The following is a 21,140-nucleotide window of genomic DNA, read 5'->3' on the forward strand; positions in this document are numbered from 1 at the left end:
ACGGGTGATACATGTAAAAAAAAGCAAAATATGGCGCCAAGTCTATTCAAACCTTTTTTTTTATTTTATATGGCGATTACAATAACTTTTTTACGAAAAGGTATTTCGTACATTGAAGTCGTAAGTTTGTATAATATTATTTTTTTTTAATTATAATAACCGTCACGTAAGGGCTTATTGAGTGATTCACACTTTGATATGCAAACCATAGCTCTTCGTATTTTTATCCGCATACGTATTTGGCTATCTCGTTGCAATTCTAAGTTTTTGTACACTGCGTTTATTATTTTTATTATTACTAACAAACAATTTATTTATCTTCTTTTAATATGAATTTAGGTAATAAGTTTTCATATAAAAATTGCGTCACGTTATTAGAATTTTATTTTTATCTTTATTGATAGAGTGTGGTTGTAGGTATGGTCTCTTTCGTTGTTGAAATTTTAACATGATGATTTTCCTGTGTTTCTTCATACTTCAGGAGCCGAATATATATAATTACAAGTTTAAACACTCGATGTGGCTAATTCATAATCATTTCTTAACAAAACCATTGAAAAGCTTTATGCTCGCCTTCAGATCGGGTGATTAAACTTGTGAATAAATTTGGAATCACACAAATATTACAAGTATTCGTGAATGCAAGAGATGTGAATTATACAGATTACATATATAATTTTTTGGCGCCAGTTGACACGATTCCAAATTCGAAATTCGTTTCTTTTTTGTGATGTCCGCATGACGCGCGTGTGTGTAAACATGTACGGTGGTTTGTTTATGGCGTCGCAGTGAGATCGGCCGCGGCACTCCGCTCGCCGCCTGGAAGGACCAACAGGCGACTTACGCGGAACGAGAGTCGCTACCATTCTGGTGAGTCATACTATAAAGAACCTATCGCTCTCCATAGACGTATTATATTGGTTGTGTACGTGTGATGTCATTCTTTGGGTTCCATTTTGTGTCGGGTCAATCTGCAAATGACACTTGCCTATCTTAATCTGTACTTCCTTGTTGGTTTACTGATTCTCAGACAAAATATATTTTATGTATGTAGTGCGTCGAACACCAATTCCAACAAATAAAGTTAGACGTTACTACTTTCATTATTTTTAATAGTCTCATTAGGATTTGATGCTTGTTGGTTTAATGCAAATTTATTTATTTAATATTAAAAAGAAGATTTAAAATCTTCTTTTTAAAAATTACCATTAAAAATATATATGAATACATATATGAAAAACACACATACAAGTAAACTAAAAATCAAACAAAGACACTTCTAAGGCATTAGTAATAATTATATTTTAACACACACTCTTCATACTTTGTACTATTTCATTAACCGTCTTCCTTAGCAATAACTAACATGGTTATATTTTTTTATCATTAAGCGACTGAATGTAGCTTCCTAATCCATAATAAAATGCATCAAGTGTATATTTGCTTTAAGTTACGCTGCGAATAGACCTGTACGATTATGTTATCTATATACAAAAATATTCATAATATTTATTACCTACTTATATCATGCAATACATCATATAATTTATTTCATCATCAGTTTAATTCCAATGGAAACTCTGCTGAATGTATAAGATAAAAAAAAATTGGATATCGAATCAAACATGTCATAAAATATGTATGCCAAAAAAAATGCTTTTCGGACTAATAACATCTATGTTTACTACTGTGGAATGTGTAATTCTACTATTTTCCGGTAGCAGGTTAGCGACCTGATTGCTAAGAACACGGAAGCGTTACACGCTTTGAAGAACTTTGATATTGGTAATTGCCATCTTTGAGAAGGAGAATTGTTTTAAGAAATATTACCAATTATGCTTTCATACGCCATTTATTTTACTAGTATTAGAAAAAAGTTATCATCAGTATTAGAATTCATTAATCGGATTCCCTTTTATAATATTGGAATTATTGCGGAGGCTAAAACTGAGAATTGCCTTATGAAAGGATTGGTTGATGATTCTACTGCTTTATAATATAAAGTAATACACATCGGGGCCGCTGTACAGTGTACATGTTATATAACACTGCCCTATCGTATACTCTACAATAAATAAGAACCGGCATGACAAGTTTCAAGAAAATGACTCACAAATCCGTATCGTAAACGAAACTTGCAAATGTATTATACACCAGCGTTAAGTTATCGTTACAGAACGAAGTACGAGTGGAATTAATTTTGAATATATTTGTGCGTGTTAATATTTCGTTATCGGAACCATGAGCCCGGTACGAAACCTAGGCCTGGACGAAATGCCACATTAAAACTATTTATAGTGTAAACTTCTGCTCTCCTGTGTAACTTTAACCTTTCCTAGGCTTATAAATACAATGTTATTGCATTGTTATTATAAAATAACTTATTGAAATCCAAAGTAAGACGGATCAATAAACTTAAGAAAGCGGACAGAATAAAAAAGATGTGATGTTAGTGTTATGGCGCTATGCTATTGGATATAGCGACAGTAGAATTGCAAAGCCTGTTTTCTGCAAGTTGTATCGGCGCGACCTCAATCCCAAATTTATACCGACAATTAATTTCTGTCAAAATAACGTAGGTGTTGCGATTTCCCGGAACAGATAGACATATAGAAGATAAGATGCTAATTTTTGAAGGTAATTATTCCATAAAGAAATTAAGATTTAAGATTTTGCAGCAGGATCTTTTTGTGATGATACATTTGCGTCCTCTCGATTAGCTTTATTATGAAACGGAACGAGTCTTTAACCATTCTATAGGCTTTATTTTATTAAAAAATTGTATAAAAACGTATCAGAATTCAAATGTAACCAATAAAAAGTAAAAAATCAAAATAACTCTGTTACTGCGCATCAAATCCATTCATCTCTGAATCTGTCCTTATTTACCATTTACGAAAATACGTTTTCTTCTCGGTGTAGGTGACGGGCTCACGTTTTCCATTGAATAACCCGCAGCATTCGTCCTTTATGCCAATACGACGAATAGCAGACAATAAGTCGCTTCGAGCACAGGATTATCCGTTATATCAACTTCCAGGAATCACATATTCGCATCGCGTTTCATAGTTTTGCGTTTCTTTTTATCTGAAACTCAGTTCTGTGTCATCGTTTCTCGCTCATATATAGCTTATGAAATTTTTAAATAACCTCCCTTGTAATTTGGATTGAATAAAGGAAACCGTTTATAAGGATGTGTGTTGTTAAATAGAAAACAAATTTTACAAATATCAAAAGGTCTCCAATATGAACGCATAAAATAAGTACGACGGATTCAGTATAATTTGAATACTTAGTCTTCCTGTGTATAATAGTAATATATTTAAATTGACTAGCGCACTTTTAAATTTGTTAAAATAAGCGTTCATTAATGAAAATTACATATAGATAGTATCAATAGTCCAAATAGCATACTTACGTCTTCATATATTTGAATCCTAATTGTTCAGCTGTTCGCACACACAACGGCCAACAATGAATAAAGCATACTTATAATAATTACATTTAATATATACCGGTATGACCACTGGTATGATAATAGGCCATTGTTGACTTTTTATCCATTTAACAATAACAAATACTTTTAGCTAATGTATTTTGGTCAAAACATATTTACAAATTATTGCTATTCTCTAATATGTCCATTTAGTTTTTATAAATTTTAATTATTTGTGACGTATCGGAAAAAATCCGAATGTGAGCTTGGCGTTAAGTTCCATTATCTAAGTAGATTTCATAGTAATGTCCATAAGTTATGCGGTTACAACAGGACTTGTAAACATACGTAACCGAAGTATGAGTAATTTAAGAAAGAAGAGAATTACCTACTTGCCAATGCCTACAATTATTCGAAAGTATCTATGTCTGTTGGTCTCTTCTTAAACCGCTGAACCGGTTCACCGGTTCAGATGAATTTTAGTTAATTTAACAGACATAGTTTGAGAAAGAAAATGTTATTTTTTCTCAGAAATCCCGCAGAAAGATAAATATACAGGAAAGTCCGGTACTGTATTTTTCTGTGCAAAGCTAGTATGCTATATAAATGTTATGGTAATGAAATGTAATATTTATCATAATAACTTTATAACCATGAATAACAATACCGCATTCAATATAGTGCTTTAATTTATCGTCCTATCGACGCGTCAACTACAGGTGACATGACCAAATAACTTTGAACATTTTGTGAAACGTTTCAAATAGGAACTGTTCGGCATTGGTGTGTTCACTTCCGACAATGTTAATAGTCCATTTATTATCCGTCCTGACTATGACGTTTAATCTCTCACCTGAACATGCAGCGGTTTTGCCAAAAACAGTTTTACCCCGTTCATTATAGTCCACTCCACACAATATTTGAGTTATTTTTGGTTAACAAACCACCAATTACTATGATTACAGGTACTGTATGAGTGGATTATTATGAGTATTTGTTAATGTAAACGCGAGCCAAAGCAACTTTCCAAGTTTATCTATGCATTTCGTTGTGCATTGAAAGGGAATGTTAATTTAAACAGTAAATGAGATTTATTGACTACTTTGAACATTGCACAATTTCATAGCGAGGCCAAAATTTTAGGTTGTGCATACCTAATAGGCCTATAAACTATGATTAAGGTATTTTCGCAATCACTATAATAATAAAATTTTCGCATACTTATATATACATATATGCATACTATATTTATAAAAATACTTCATAACAGTTCATGAATGTGAATTTATAAACTCCGTGTGGATTATCGAATGTAAATTTGTATATGCTTTGATTGCTGGATATTGCATGGATTTAGCGCTTAACCTCGATCTCTGTGGGAGATTTCTAGCACAGCTATTTTAATTACAGTAGATATGGAATGTCATGATTTAACAGGCACTGCATAGTGCTTTAATTCGACTTATATCGAACTCTCAGTGTAACTGAAACATCGATTTCCAAATCGTATGATCACACGAATGGAGTAATCCACTGAATAAATTTCTTGGTGTTCAAATTGAAATGTGACAACGGATGGGAACATTGCTGCGGTGTTCACAAACCGGTTCTTAGATTTGATAGGGTGTTTAACAGTTTATATATTTGAGGGGACGTAACACAGTTAACAGTGATATCTTATTTCTTTTTACAAGCATTTGTGTAAAACGTACCAACACTACAATAATGATTATTATCTCCCTGCATAATTTCTTGACTGACGTTCAATTCATTTCGAAAAATATAACCTAAGAATAGTAAAATTTATTTATAAAATAAAATTCATTATTTCGCGTGCGCTGCGAAAACCCTTCAGAATATCTAAAGTAATGTTCATTAAATAAATATCACTAAGTTTGGGACAAAAGTCGCGAAGAAGAATAGACTAGAATACTATAGTGTTCTAACTATTAAGGTTAAAACAAAATAACGGTTTTTGTGAAAAAATTATAAATCATGTATACCATATATGAAAATGTAATAGTGATGAAATTGGTATAAGTATATAAATCTATGTCTATCATCTGTAACTTATGATTATCTTATCAAGAAAAATGTTATTTGTTGGGGGTAAATTTTTTACCCTGGTCAACCCAGGCAATACCGCGACAAGCGGCTAGTATGATATTAAAACAACTAATTAAAGGTTGCTTCTTTTTACAATATTGTTATTTTCATGTTGTCAGTACGGTAAACAAAGATAGGCACTACATTATCGGCAGTATTTTTAGCTGAAAGCAAATGGTTAATTGATGTTAGTGCTTAATGAACACCGAGCACTTTACGCGACAATATTGGGCCGTCCATTTGGTATTCAACTAACAACAGCAGTAGCTGGATACTCATTAGTGATCAATATTGTTTCATTAACAGACCTTTTAGCAAATAACGTATATGCAGGATATTTATTTTAAAGTGTTTGTGAAGTTATATTCGCTTTGATAGTTCGGAAGTTGCGGGTTGGTGAAAATTCTGTTGAAATAATATTCGGTGAAATAAACAGACAGTTGATAAATTAATTCTACCTTTGAAATGTGTAAATGTGTATCACATTTGATTACTGATGTATTTTCATTTATGTAAAATTATATAAACATAATGTATGTACTGTGTTTATTGTTGGTGTTGTCTATATAACTTCACGAGTGACTCGCCCCGGCTTCGTGCGGGTGCTTATATGCTTTACATATAAACCACCCTCTTGAATAAATATCTATTAAAATAACAACCACATAATTATCTATTGTAGTGTGTAGTTTGAAATATCTAAGCACACATAGAGACACAGCAGGCAGCGACTCTGTTTTATGCTATGTAGTGATTACATACAGCTTGTTGCTTTGTTCAATATAATGCAAACGAGTAACTTATACGTACTCCATACACGTTGAGTATTATATTCTATACCATCACGATATCTGTTATCCTCTAGACCGCAAGATGCTCCTCAACCGCAAACAGCTGAACGTGTAAACACCTGTTGCAAATGGAAATCGTTTCTTACGGATGTGATATGAACCTCAAACTTACACTCGCCTAATTTGCATCTATGTTTTAAAAATAACAATCCAACATTCATCGATTGACCGATAACAATACTTTCTGTTAAGTACTCTTAAATTCAATATGTAAATTAAATCTCACTAGCTGTGACCCGCGGTTGAAACCGCGTAAGTCCGTATCCCGTAGGAATATCGGTATAAAAAGTGCCTATGTGTTCAGTTGTCCAGCTATCTACGAAGCACATAGTATTATTATTCACCAATAGATGTCAGGAAAAAAAACACGAATAAAACACGAATATGACATTTTCAAAAAAAAATTCCTAGCTAGATCGATTTATCGCCCCCGAAACCCCCTATATACTAAATTTCATGAAAATCGTTGGAGCCGATTCCGAGATTCCATATATATATATATATACAAGAATTGCTCGTTTTAAGGTATAAGATGTCATGGCGTAGGTGCTTTTGAGTAACCACGCATTCAATAAGCTTTTAAACCAAATTAATTATCATATAAAAGTATGTTTTATAGCACACAAATTATGTCTCAAGTTACCAGTATTATGCGCATGATTACTTTTAATATGTTGGAAAGCTGTTGAACGGAATGCACAAACTGCATTATTATTAGTTGTATTTATAATATTAGTATTATTGTTTTGTGCTCGTGTATTGCATGCGTTGCGAAGATTTCGGGGAAGGTGGTGTATAAATATTCAGTTTGGTTTTACAGAAGTGAGACAGGAGGCGGTGCAGCAGGCGCTCGCGGAGATGCAGAACAGACCCAAGCCCTCACTGCCGATGCCATCCAAACGTACCTCGATGATGGCAAAGAGTCCTGACAGGGAAAGACATGATCTCTGTAAGTATAATTTACACTTGCACTTTTAAAGAAAACAATGTTTTTTTTTCAAGAGACTAGTACCTTCTTGTACCTTCTGATTTGTATTGCATAGTTAGTATATTTAATAAGAGGTCCAAAAAGAACCCTTATAGATCTAATTTCAAGCCTTAAATAAATATTCTTAATAAACACGTGCAACAAATAACAGTTCATATCCATCATATAATTTTTTGGAGACATTAAGGATTATTTCTCTAAAAAAGCCAAGATTGAGATAGTGTACCTCCCTTGCTTCCACGATCTGACGATATTCGACAATCCAGCATCAAGTTCGGACGAGGACTCGTGCGCGGGCGACTCCGAGCTGCCTCCGCCGCCGGAGATGGGCTCGCCCCCCTCCCGCCGGCCGGCCGCGCCTCACCCCCGCGCGCACCCACACCCGCTGCCGCAAGCGCACCACCCGCGGGACAAGAAGCACACGCCAAGGGAGAAGACGGACATTGATTTGTCGGATATTACGCATCTACCCACTTGTGAGTCATACCACTCTTTTATTTTCTGTCTAAATTACTTTATCGTTTTCCTATTTTGTTAAAAGGTGATTGTCTTTGGTGAGTATTATTGTCGTATTTATTTTACTGACATATTTTAGTAAAGACACGCAAATCGAATGTGGTCCTTATTATTGTTAAGTGATTCCAGTGTAATTCCGTAATTTACCGACGAGGCCATGAATTAATTGAAGTTGTCAATATCAGTTCCCAGACTCCACTCAGAAAGTTTAGATGTTTCTAGTAGTTTTTGATTAAATCCTAACAAATCCTAACACTTGAACTTCGACCTGCATATAACATGCACTCGTAAACTACGCAATTTAATGTTTGATAGAATCAATATTCCCCGTACTTTCGAATTAAATAGTCTGCCTGCACGGTTGAAGTAATAATGAACGCGCCAAACGTCACGTGCAAACAGAGTGGGCAAACACCAAGTTGATAAATAAATCACCGATACCTGGAAAGTTGAACATTGAATTTTCAACAAAATAGTGAAAAGCGGCAAAGAAGTATCAAAGGGTAGCGATAAAAATGTTCTCGTCGGTTTCACGCATTTAACGAATGCACAGGGAAAGTTTTGAATCAGATAACGATGGAAAAACTGCTTGTCGACCGCACGGCCAACTTTGCTGAGAACTTTAGATTAATGCTAACACCCGTTTCTCAAAACTGAAGCTCTCAGCATGAGCTGTTTGTACACGATAATATATTGCAGCTTCGCTTGAACATAATATTAAGGTTGTTTCAACAAAGTGCTTTTAACTGAAAATTGTTAATGTAAAACCTTATTCATTACCTGATATTGAACAGACTTTTTAAAGAAATATGGTATTCATATAATTAGAGAAAGGGTACAAAAAAGAGGTAGATCGTAATATATTTTTAATAAGCAAGAAAAAACATTATAAAAATTAATAAAATTTTGTCACCGAATCGTCTCTTTTTTTGTACAGTTTCTCTTTTATGTCTATAAGTGTATATTGTACCGTACGGTTGAAAAGATTGAACTTTATTTTGATTGCTTTACAATCAATAACTTTTTTATAAAACATTCCAAGGCAATTCCTGTCCCTTTAAAGTATAAAAGAATACTTAGTACTAATATGGTGCTTCATATTGAATGTTTTTCTTATTTTTAACTTAGGTCCAGCAAAAGAAATCGTTTGGGAACGTCTATTAAAATTGTTTTATCTCAATACGACATGAAGAGTACCATCTGTTATTGACAGATGTTTAATCTTTTTATTACATATAGGTATCGTTGTATAATGACCATATCATGTAAGTAATTATGTTTGGTAGACATCCAACCTGATGTGACACACACATCCGCGGGGGCGCGTCGCGGCGGCGCGCTGGTCGCAGACCGGGTGCAGTGCTACTCGCAGCCGGAGGACACCGGCACCGGCACCGGCAGGTGGAAGGTAAGGTGGTGGTGGGCTTAGTTTTTATTTCTAGAGTACCGTGTAGGAAACTGAGAAGGCGTATTTATGAATTTTTAGATGTGCTTTTATATAAATGTTTAGGGAAACCTAAAAATAAAATCCTAACTTTTGTAGTTGACAAGGTTAACAACTAAGGGTTAAGTAGAAAATGTTTCTTGGATAAAAACATGCATGAGCTATTTTGGTGCAACCGCCTCATATTTCTATAGCGTAACGTTTCTGTAAACTCTGTGCTCTTAACAATCTGAAGATTTTTCAATACGAAGGAACAAGCTTTGCTCAAGTATAAACTCGATTTATGACTGTTGCCGGCAATCATACCTCGAGGCGGGCTGTAGACGTTGGCATAATCATGAGTGTGTGCTCACCTCTGGGAAATCAAAACGGTTACAAAATGACTTAAGCCTTCAGGGAGGTAATAACATATTTCAGATGAATTTCCTTTTTCTGGATTGGATAAGACTCTGCATCGGTGTAAAAATGTCCTATACATCCGTCGTATGTGCACAAAGTTTGTCGCGTTGAACGTAGCATGGATAATTAAAGTTTTATTTACTCGAAACATGATAAAAACGTTGCAACGCGGTGTTCTGCGTTATGTAGTAAACAACGGTTCACAAAACGCGAATTTGAAAATTTTATTAATATCGTGTATAGAGTATACCTATCACTAAAGAATTTGCAATTTTGTTAATAGGTGTCAGCCAAGATTCAGCAACTTCTAAACACGCTGAAACGGCCGAAGCGGAGGCCGTTGCCGGAATTTTACGAAGATGACGATATTGAGTTAGAGCTCGCGGCGAATCCAAAGGACCCTAACGCCCCTAAACCAGAAGGCGGCACAATGACACCAGCAGTCGGTGAACAGCTGGTCGTGCCGGCTGGGCTGCCGAGGAATTTAGAAGCAGCACTACAAAGATATGGCACAGCTTCATTTAAAGCGAATGTTGCCACAGTACTCGATCCGAATGGGAAACTCAGCAATTCTTTGACGTATGGTGAGTTGAATTGCACTCATTGTTCAGATATGTATGTTCTTTGTTTAATTGACGTATAATTGAAGTTCTCGATATTTGTTTCTTGAATGCGTACTTCTCGTTCGATACGAATATCTTGTAACATTGTTTACAATTTGTGTACACCTTGCAGATGGCTCAATTATGTTCTGAGATTAAACAGTTAATAAGGGATGAAATACATGCAGGGTTTTGTCCAAACTAATAACTAAAGCGTTGATAAGTTCTTGCTTTGGTTTATGACTTGGCACAGATTCTAAATATTAAACTACAACATTGTCAAACAGGAAAGCTCCTCAGCCGCTCATTGAAGATAGCATACGCGTTGCTCAACAAAACCTTCACCTCGAAGTCCACAAGTGGGGGGCCGTTAACGGGTGATAGTACCCTTAAGCCCGGAGACAGAGTGGCCTTGGTGTACCCAAACAACGATCCCATAAACTTCATGTGCGCGTTCTATGGATGCCTTCAAGCGGGTGTTGTTCCTGTGCCGATCGAGGTCCCGCTGACCAGACGGGACGCGGGACTCCAGCAAGTGGGATTCCTGCTCGGATCCTGTGGGATCCAGTACGCGCTCACTTCGGACGCCTGTTTGAAAGGTGAGTTTTTAGAATTGGAGAAAATGATGAGGACTCGGTTATTTGGGTGTTTTTTTTTTTAGATTCTGTTATATTGCAGGTGCAATGAATGGTGTATCTATTTGCTTTTACCAAGTAAATATTAAAGCTACAAAAACGTAAAAAAATCTTTTTCGAAAATATCAACATATGTAACTCCAAAATTGTTTTTTCAGTTTTAGTCATAGATTTTCTCACGATACTTTAATCATACTTTCATGATCGGAAAAGACTTTGAATTTCATAATTTCTTCACGACTCGTATCATAATAAACGTACATGTTTCGGTATAAATATACATGGTTACATGCTTGTCTTAACAAATGTAATACATTTTCATCATTGTGTTTTATTAGTACAAATGAAAGATAGCGCTGCAATAAAGTTTCCATTTGATCTTATTGCAGAAATAGAAATGAAATTTCTTTCATCTACACTAACTAAGCGGATGTCTGCTTATTGAAGTGAAATAAATTTAATAAGTTTCGTACATCCGAAGCATCGCTTGTGAAACTGGATTTCTTGTGAATGCAATCAGTCTTTGCTGTGAAATGTTGTCAGTATTTCATTTTAGCTTAGCGATATTCCGCGAAATACAAGTTAAACCTTGTTGATACTGAAACGTGTAGTTTACCGTTATTGGATTGCGTTTTCAATATGCGTCAGGTAACATTTACGCCGTTCGCCTAAACCAATCGTTTCGGAATTGGAACAGTTCATTCAATTTGCGTGTTAATATGTAGCTCGGTTGGAAAAATCGTACATATTTTTATTTATTTACTTTTGTATATCATCGCTTAGATTTCGATTCTTATCGACTCATGTATTGCTATTTTGTTTTTGTAATGAAATAAATAATAAACAAATAATCAATGGTGACTTGAAATTAGTTCGTGAAGCCTTCAGACCAATACAATAGCTAAGAAAGAAGTGATATAAGGTTACGGCTATGTGTGCGTTAATCGGTATAAGACAAAATTGTTATCTTGCTATATTATAGCAAATTTTCCTAAAATCATGATAAATTTGTTTTTATATTCGACGTTTCGTACGTCTAATTATATTTTATTATTTCGCAATATCTTATATTGATATAATAGCTTTTATATCTAATTGAAGCTAAATTTTTTCAGGCAAGCTATAGCTAATCAGTTGCCTACTTTTACAATGTTCATTTAAAATTTATTTAATTAAAAACACATGCATGCAAAATCGAGCAGTGCAGACTCTCCATTACATGTCATCTCGAATTTATTATTCATGTCAGTTTAAATATTATTGATAAAATGAGAAACATTGAAATTTGGCTATGAAAATGTTTACATTATCTTTGATCGTCGCCATTGTATACAATTGCGTTGTAAACACTACGTTATTTCAATAAACAGTTTCAAAATCAAATAACTCTGTGATATAACTCAAATTACAAACGGTTCCGCACACAATTTAAAATTGCCCGAATGTAGGGACGCCAACTTTATTAACGCGCGAACGGAATATTGCTGTTTCGATTTCATTTTGTGTTCATAGATTTAGGCGGGATGTCTCTGTCTATAATTTTTTTTTGATCTGAGGTAAAGCCAGACTTAAAAGATGTTTCGATTGATTTATTACATTATCTTCGTCCATCTGGCTGATTGAAAAGAGAGTGCGCTTGTATTATGTAAGTTGGTTATATTAGGCATAGTTTATAAAATCTTCTGCGCTTTTGGCTACTGTTCCTCCATGATTGAAATGAAAAAGATTCGACCGTATAAGGAAGAACGATAAACAGCTATAAAAACGAATGAAAATATGATTAATTGTTGATTTGACATAGATATGCTACAGCTTCATATGCATTATTTTATATTAAAAGCAGATTTCTGCGTTGTAAATACATTTTGTTTTAGATAATACAAAATTCTAAAACTAAATTGCTAAGTCCTACAAATGATAGAATGTCTTATATTGAAAAATAACTAGCTCCACTCCAATGCTCCGGACAATAATTCCCGTCTTAATAAGAAATGAAATACGCTGGAATTCCTGGAGCCGGAAGGATGGCGGGCACCTGCAGCGATACACTGACGTTGTTATTATTTAATTATTAAGTAAACTTAACCTTTTAACGGAGGTATTTCTCCGTATCATAAAGTGGGTGGGCGAATGTCTTGATTTCTTAGAAAATTGACTGATCGATTCACATTGGTGTTTCAATACTAGTTGGACGTTGACAACTTTTGCATATTGCTTCATCGTTTTTATTGTTTTACAAAACGTAGTTAGTTGTCTCTAACTGCGTTAATAATAATGCCGATTTAATATTCGAGTGAAATATACAATGACCTTTTCTTTGGTATCAATTTTAGGAATAGATAGAAAACATAACTCGTATGATTATGTTAATCACTATAAACGTTTTTTATGAAGCTGCGACGGCCCAAAGCGCCAAATTTGGGGGCAATTTTTGCGCTCTTTACATAGAACTAGAGTCAGTCCTCCACCACACTGCGCTTATGATTAGTGAGATGCTTTCAACGCCAAACTGATACGCGTATAGCGTGCTTTCTGGATGGTGGGAATTACTAAACGTTCGAGCGTGGGTCGAGATCGCTATCTTCCGACAAAAATCATACCATAAAATCGGTCCGTGGCTATGTGAAAGAACAACCTAACACGTTATAACATAAGTAGGGATGAGATTTAATAATAATCGGTAAAGCAGTTTTCGAGGAGTATAGCCACTTACACTATGGCACGAGAGTTACATATACCTATAAGAAGACAGAATTGTAGCATGTATTATGTCAGACAGCTATATTCACACACACACACACACACAGGGCTACCGAAGACGTCATCCGGCGACGTGGTCTCGTTCCGCGGCTGGCCGTCCCTCCACTGGGTGTCCACCGAGAAGCTGCCGCGGCCGCCGCGCGACTGGATCCCACCGCCGCGCCCCGCGGAGGACACGCCCGCGCACATCGAGCACACGTCCGCGGCGGACGGCTCCGCTATGGGCGTCATCGTCACCAGGTGAGTGTAGAGGTAGAAGTATGGTAGAATAGTATGAAACGAAGTCGCTTGCTCTGTCCATTCCTATATCCCTATGTATGCTTAAATCTTAAAACTGTACCAAATTACATCCAAATTGATTCAAGTGCGTTAGTCTTGAAGAAGAGACAAATAGACATAGTTACTTTTTTCACGTGGAAGGCGCAGGCGGACTATCTCGAACATACAATTTTAACAAACAATTTTTGTATGAAGCAACAAATCGTATTTGCAGTTCAAGTGGTGTAACTTAAAGTACTGGAAATGCAAAACCAGTAGTTGTGAACGCCACGTTTGATCTATTTTTGTCCGATGTAGATAGAATATTTTGCCAAAGTTCACGGAACAATTGCTCATTAAGCCGATTCCTGAACTGTTTGCAAAATTGTTTTCTAAAACGATTTTATTGGAGCTCTACATAGGGTTATTGTGATGTATACATCATCTTGTATACGGTTGGAATATAGTAGGGACGTAATTATAATTTAGATATAACTAGCTATCCGCCCGCGGCTATGCCCGCGTAGTCGCAGGAAACTTAGACCCGGGGTTTTTCTCGCATGTTCCCGTTCCAACCTCTGCACAAATTTTCAGCCAAATTGGTTAATCCGTTCTTCAGTTATAAATAGTGTAACTAACACCACTTTCTTTTATATATATATATAGATTTAAGATTATATTTTCTCGTATTTTCTAAAAAAAACCGAACGAATGATATTGTGGTGAAATTATTTTACGATAAATGAAATTATTTTAAAATAAAAATCTTATTCAATGAGACTACACAGAAAGTACCAGCGTTGAAGTAAAAAAAAAAGAATCACCAAAATGGTTTACTCTCGAAAGTTCGGAAGCAACAAAGGTAAAAAAATGCAAATAAGGACTTCTATTTCTGAAATCGGTTGAAAATTTAAAAAAACGTTGTCATATAAAATATTATAGATCCTAATTAATTTAAAAACTGCAGAAGTTTTTCCAGAACAGACTCATTGTTAATGTGTATGAAGGAAACTTAGTATTCAAGGGCCAAAGGGCAGTCTAAAACGTATTTGAAAGTTACGGACTCAGAAACAAAACTAATAACGCAGCACCACTATTTGCATGTATAGAGTTTATTTCATATAACTGCTAACGTATATAAATATTCCATTATTAACTCCTGCATTTATCGAGCCATAACATGTAGCGTTGCAACAACATAGTTGGCAGTGGACAATAAGCGCTAAAGCTGATTTAATGAAGTTTCACTCGTCGTTAACTATGCAATTGTAAAATTCTCAAACAGACTTGAACATTTATTGCGAACCCAACTCGCTGTAAAGTCACGTTGCCTCAATAAAATGAGACTGATGTCTTTAAATAAAACGAATGGAGACTAAAATAATTTACTGAACTACTTTAGTAATTGCACGCTAATAATATGTTGCGTTGGGAAAGGCTTTGTGTTAAATGGATTTGAACAGTCTAGGTCACATAAATATCTTGCTGAATGCTTCCTGGATAAGGCTAATTTTAAATTTTCCTAATAAAAAAAAATTTTATTAAGACACATTTTCCAAATAAATTTTACTGTTCCTATACTACATTTTTACAGAAACAATAATTATGTATAAGAAATTCTGCTATTATTTATTATAAAACATACCATGCTTGTTCTCTTAATAGAATCGTCGTTGGAAAAAAGCTAGTCGCAAAGTGAACCGGAGCATAGAACTAGACGCTTTTTATCCGCAACATAGTAAAGGATTCTTTTAATTCGTTTACTTTAAGAGGAAAACATTGTCTTAAATATTTTCTCGTTCAGTGTAATTATTGCTCTAAACTGTTAATGAGACTGTGCCCCGTGATTAATAATACCGTAGTTCGTTGTACAATTGTCGCAGACTTAACTCAAATACGACCATTGTAAGCGTTTTTTGTTGTTACCGAAGCTGTAACACGGAGTTTCATTATAGAAATTCAGTTCTAAAAAATAGTTAGGATAGGTATATCTAATTAGACGAAGTGCTCGAAAGTATAATATTTCAAGTTATACTAGAACTAGATTCCCATGAAACGTTATCTACTCTCGTTTTGTTTTAAATACGTACGTTAGTATAATACGAAGGTTTCGTAATTGCATTTTAATTGGAAATGTGACTACCGACGTCATAGGGGTGAAAAATTAACATGCAATTTATCGGAGGTCGGTTATCGGAAATTGCGGAGTGTCCGACTCGTAGGGACATTAAAAAGACTAAAAGTCGCAAACGATACAGCAATATATTACTACTAGCTGCGCCCGCGGTTTCACCCGCGTAAGTCCGTATCCCGTAGGAATATCGAGATAAAAAGTTGCCGATATGTTATTCCAGCTGTCTACGTACCAAATTTCATTGTAATCGGTTCAGTAGGTTTTGCGTGAAAGAGCAACAAACACACACACATCCTTACAAACTTTCGCATTTATAATATTAGTAGGATAGTATGATATGATATTCGTACATAGAATACTAATAGATACGTAGAGAATGCAAATATCAATAGAAAAGTTAAAATTTTTATTACAATTATCGAGTCCCGAGGTTATAAAATTATAATGTTAATATTTGGGCATAATTAACCCAGTTATGGCAACTAGAATATAATTTTTACTAAATTCTTCAACGGTATTTTCATAATAAAGATTTAAAGCACCAGCTGCGTTAATTAACGATGAGGCATTTGTATATAACTCAAATAAAATTGTGATTATATTTCAAGTTTCAACTATGTACGTAATTAATTCCAAGATATTTATTTCTTTTTTAATTTCGATATTAGTGTTATAACACATTTCTGTAATAAATATAGAATTATGTTTAAATATCTGCAAACAATCTTAAGTTTATAATCCATACACAATCATTGTAGTCAGTGCAGTTGTTCGCCATTAATGTTATCCTTATTACCAATGCACTAACTGTTACCCGCGGCGTTACTGAAGTGGTACTCGTGCAAAAAGTAGCCTATGTCCTAATTCAGACTATAATTTGGTCTCTACCAAATTCATACCGATACGATAAGCTGTTTTTGCGTGAAAGAGTAACAATTAATACAAATAATAAAAAAGGATCTATTTCGTTGTCAAAAACTATTTCGCCAACCATCTATCGAACCTTTTCCAATTACGTATGCTGAAAGGCGATTTGGGAAGTCAGCTATTGGATATTAAATAAAACTAAAATCTTTGAATTAATGCGCACTACGTGTACTCGTACTCGTCATCAACAGTGGCTGTGATCTTAAGTCACTATGGTGTACAAGAGTGTAGAATGTTCGTGGTATTCCGCAGGGCGTCAATGCTGGCTCACTGCCGGATGCTGTCGGTGGCCTGCAACTACACGGAAGGCGAGCACATGGTGTGCGTGCTCGACTTCAAGCGCGAGACGGGGCTGTGGCACGCCGTGCTGGCGAGCGTGCTCAACGGGATGCACGTGATATTCATACCGTACGCGCTGATGAAGGTCAGCCCAGCGTCGTGGATGCACATGATCACCAAGTACAGGTATGTTGTAGAACATTATATAGTGTGCTAAATAACCAATATGCCACCATACCATGTACAAGTGCTTAATGTGTTATGTGGCACAAATCGATTAGGGTGAATCGGGACTGTAAATCATTGAGTTAATTACTCGGCTTAATTTTGCTTTTTGTTAGGATTAATTTTGCTTTTTGTTGGTAAAATAATTTTTCACTTATACAGTAATTTTGGAGCTAAATTGGATCAAAGCATCTTTCTCTATAAAAATGGGATATACTATGCCTTGATATGGACAATACTAGGACCGGGTAAGGAATCACCAAGGAGGATTGGCATGGAATAGTAGCATGTGAACAATACTGCGTTTCGTACGTTCGAGGGTGTTAGGTGGTACGTACGATGGGGGGTGGGTTTGTTAGGATATGTCCTTTTCTTTCTCCGTCGTAGCACTTTACTTTATTCACCTGGACTCGATGTGAGTGTTAATTTGAGCGGAACTGATTGCTTGTGAATTGCTACTCATGATTTCGTTTGCCCCTACTTTATTAGTGTAAAAGCGTTCGTAATTACAAAAATAAAACTTATACAAATGATTTCATTGTATATTTCCAATAGTGAGGAGTGAGCCCGCATTGTTCATAAAATATGTGATAAATTATTATGACATTGTATGAAGGTAATTGCAGTAAATTGTGCTATCATGGCTATAATTATAATTAATAATTAAATTTAAACGAGAACAATTATTTCGCCTACAAAATATGTTCATAATTGAAAGTAGGGGAAAAGTATTGTATTTTTCCGCTCAAACACAATCGACTGTTAATTGGGTGTTGTGACGTCCGTTAACTGGAAACAATACTAGTAATAAACTTCGTTACGTGAAATAATTTGTGAATATACAACATGCTACTTTTTTTTAAAGCAATTATGCGTAGTTAATAAAAGTTAAAGTGCAATCGAGTCTAGTGATGTCACGCGAGGTCATGAGTCGTGGTGATGAAGTCATGCTGAAAAATATATATAATTATAAAAATTCGCTATTTAATAATTACGCTTATATGCATACTATAGAATAATTACCCTTTCTAAAGAATTATACTCATTAATATTTGTTGGCAAGGTTGAGCTCCTATCACGGAATCAACTGATTTCATTTGATTAAAGTGCAACTCATTTATTATGTATAGAATACAAAGGGCTGGTTTACCAAATATTGATGATACATTTTAACGCAGAAACATTGCCGCTAATTGATTGATTTGGCTTAAATATAAACTCAATGAATGTATTCCTATGAAATTGAAATGGACAAAATTGTTGAAATTGTATGAAATGTACAAATTAATATCATATTTCGTACTGCTATAACCGACAAACTGTATTTACTGGCTTTGAAATGGTACATCTCAAAGCATTAATTAATGTAATAATTCTGAACTTTGTAAACATTTGGATTTACCTATATTTCACTAAAATCTAGATTTACGTTTTACTAAATGTTGTTTGATGCAACATATTTAGTAGATTATTTAGTAGGATCATGCCGTGACCAATAGAGGGATTCGGATACAACCTCCGATGAAACCTCATACGATCTATAAAATTAAATTGATCTACTTTGCGACCCGGATAAAAATTTGATCGACTTAGCGCCAAATTGTGACGTCATAGCTCAATTTTAATCAGTTTAACAATTTGATTAAAGTATTTCAATTTGACAAAAGAGTCGAGCAACACAACATTTAAAAGTAGAAAGGGAAATTACTTAACAACAATAAACATATTTGGAGTGGTCAATGAGGATGTGTGGGGAACCCAAAAAAAAAAAACACGTCAGTCCTCTTTTGTTTCGAAGGGCGTCGGTGGCTATAGTGAAATCCCGGGATCTCCACTGGGGGCTGCTGGCTACGCGGGACCACAAGGAGATATCGCTGAGCTCGCTGCGGATGCTGCTCGTGGCGGACGGCGCCAACCCGTGGTCGCTCTCCTCTTGTGATCAGTTCCTCTCCGTGTTTCAGAGCAAAGGTGCGTGGGTTACCACATTCTATGATAAAAATGGTATATTAAGGTTTCTCCCTCATGCGATTTGTTCCCATAAAAATTTTAGCGGCGTTAGGCACTAATTATTAATAATAATAGAGATATTCTATCCTAATCGTAGCTGATGCTGCTTTGATATTTTCTAGCTATTAGGAACGTCACATTTTAAAATATGAGATGTAATTATAGTACCTAATAATTTCGATGTTGCTTTTATCTTTCTTTTTTTCTTGTACGTATAAATCGTTATTTCGGTATCGTTATACATGAGATTTCTGACTGAATACCTTATAATATAAACAAGACTCGAAACATTTTCTCAATATATTTAAATTTAATGTCGACATCAATTACGAATTGAATTGCAATACTTAAAAAAGTGGCCCTGCCTTCTTATTATTACTTGTTATCCTGGTTAGCATCGCTAGGATTAAAAAACCAAACGTATACTCTATCCTTATAGAGTTGCCCTTGCAAGTGAGACAATTTAGTTTATTGTACAACTAGCTTTCCGCCGCGGCACTCGGTTATATCGCTTTCATCTCCCTATTTCAACTCCTTCTACCATTTTCTTCGCGATAAAAATTATCCTATGTCCTTTCCCAAGTTCAGTTCTACCTTCATACCAAATTACAAAAAAATTGGTTCAGTGGTTTAGGCGTGAAAGCGTAACGGACAGTCAGACAGACAGAAAGACGGAGTTACTTTCGCATTTATAATATTAGTAGGGATTTATGCGTGTTTCTTTTTTAGTTCTTTATTTTAAACTATGCTGCTTTAACGATAAAATAGAAAAGAAGCCAAAAACAAGAGCGTAATAGAACACTCGGAGCGAAAAAATAATTTGCATGTAATGATGTCATTATCTATTCATTGCTTGTTCATGGCGTTAATTGTGATGATCGTCGTTGCTATCAACTTCATGAATAAACATATAGGTAACTACGATACACTGCTTTTGTATAATGTTTACAGTACACGTAGTTAGGTACTTATTTTTAAAGCCTTTTATTAATATTTCGATACATTTTTTTTTCCCGTATTTGAATTTCATTAAATATTGTGTTTTAATTAACTTGTAACTTGTTAAAAATTATTAGTTATTAATCATACTTTATCGAATAATTTTGTTTGAAAATTGTAGTCGAAAATATTCTGTATATATTTCTTAATAATAAAAACAAATTAAAAACCCTTTTGATCTGGCCAAATCTTTGTTTTCTTCAATATTCAGCACGGTTGAGATTAATTTTCCAAGAAACTCTCAGTACTCGGAAGACAGACGCGCTCTGCAATAGTGAGACGCGAATACTATTAGGTAAAAAGGTTTTATTACTAATTAAAGTAAAAAGCGACGATTAGACGTGCAATTTAATCTACAATCTGGTTCTAAGTGGAAGACTTAGAATATTTTTTTTCATCGGGAATTCATTTCAATTTTACAACAATGAAGTGATGAAATTTTCTACAAAATTTGCATTTACCACCTCAGTTTATGTACAAGTAACACTTTTTTTTTATTTATTTGTCCTGAATTATATCCTCAAATGCATCGCGTATGTTATGCGCGTTTTAAAGGAATGTATTCTATATTTAT

General features: G+C 34.8%; 1 protein-coding gene across 3 annotated transcripts in view; it reads left to right on the forward strand.

Moving 5' to 3' along the window:
- The window catches only part of LOC119835388 (disco-interacting protein 2), a 56,570-nt gene that overhangs the window by 26,630 nt on the left and 8,800 nt on the right, over positions 1-21,140 (forward strand). For 2 of the 3 annotated variants that reach the window (XM_038360137.1, XM_038360139.1), the window contains 8 exons: positions 7,214-7,342; positions 7,648-7,857; positions 9,184-9,305; positions 10,024-10,324; positions 10,630-10,941; positions 13,785-13,977; positions 17,309-17,521; positions 19,359-19,528. In XM_038360137.1, coding sequence (XP_038216065.1) covers positions 7,214-7,342; positions 7,648-7,857; positions 9,184-9,305; positions 10,024-10,324; positions 10,630-10,941; positions 13,785-13,977; positions 17,309-17,521; positions 19,359-19,528 — 1,650 coding nt within the window. Of the gene's footprint in view, positions 1-789; positions 871-7,213; positions 7,343-7,647; positions 7,858-9,183; positions 9,306-10,023; positions 10,325-10,629; positions 10,942-13,784; positions 13,978-17,308; positions 17,522-19,358; positions 19,529-21,140 lie in introns of all 3 variants that reach the window. The other variant, XM_038360138.1, reaches the window with a different exon arrangement.

This window comes from Zerene cesonia, chromosome Z, assembly GCF_012273895.1.
Source record: "Zerene cesonia ecotype Mississippi chromosome Z, Zerene_cesonia_1.1, whole genome shotgun sequence".
NCBI lineage: Eukaryota > Metazoa > Arthropoda > Insecta > Lepidoptera > Pieridae > Zerene > Zerene cesonia.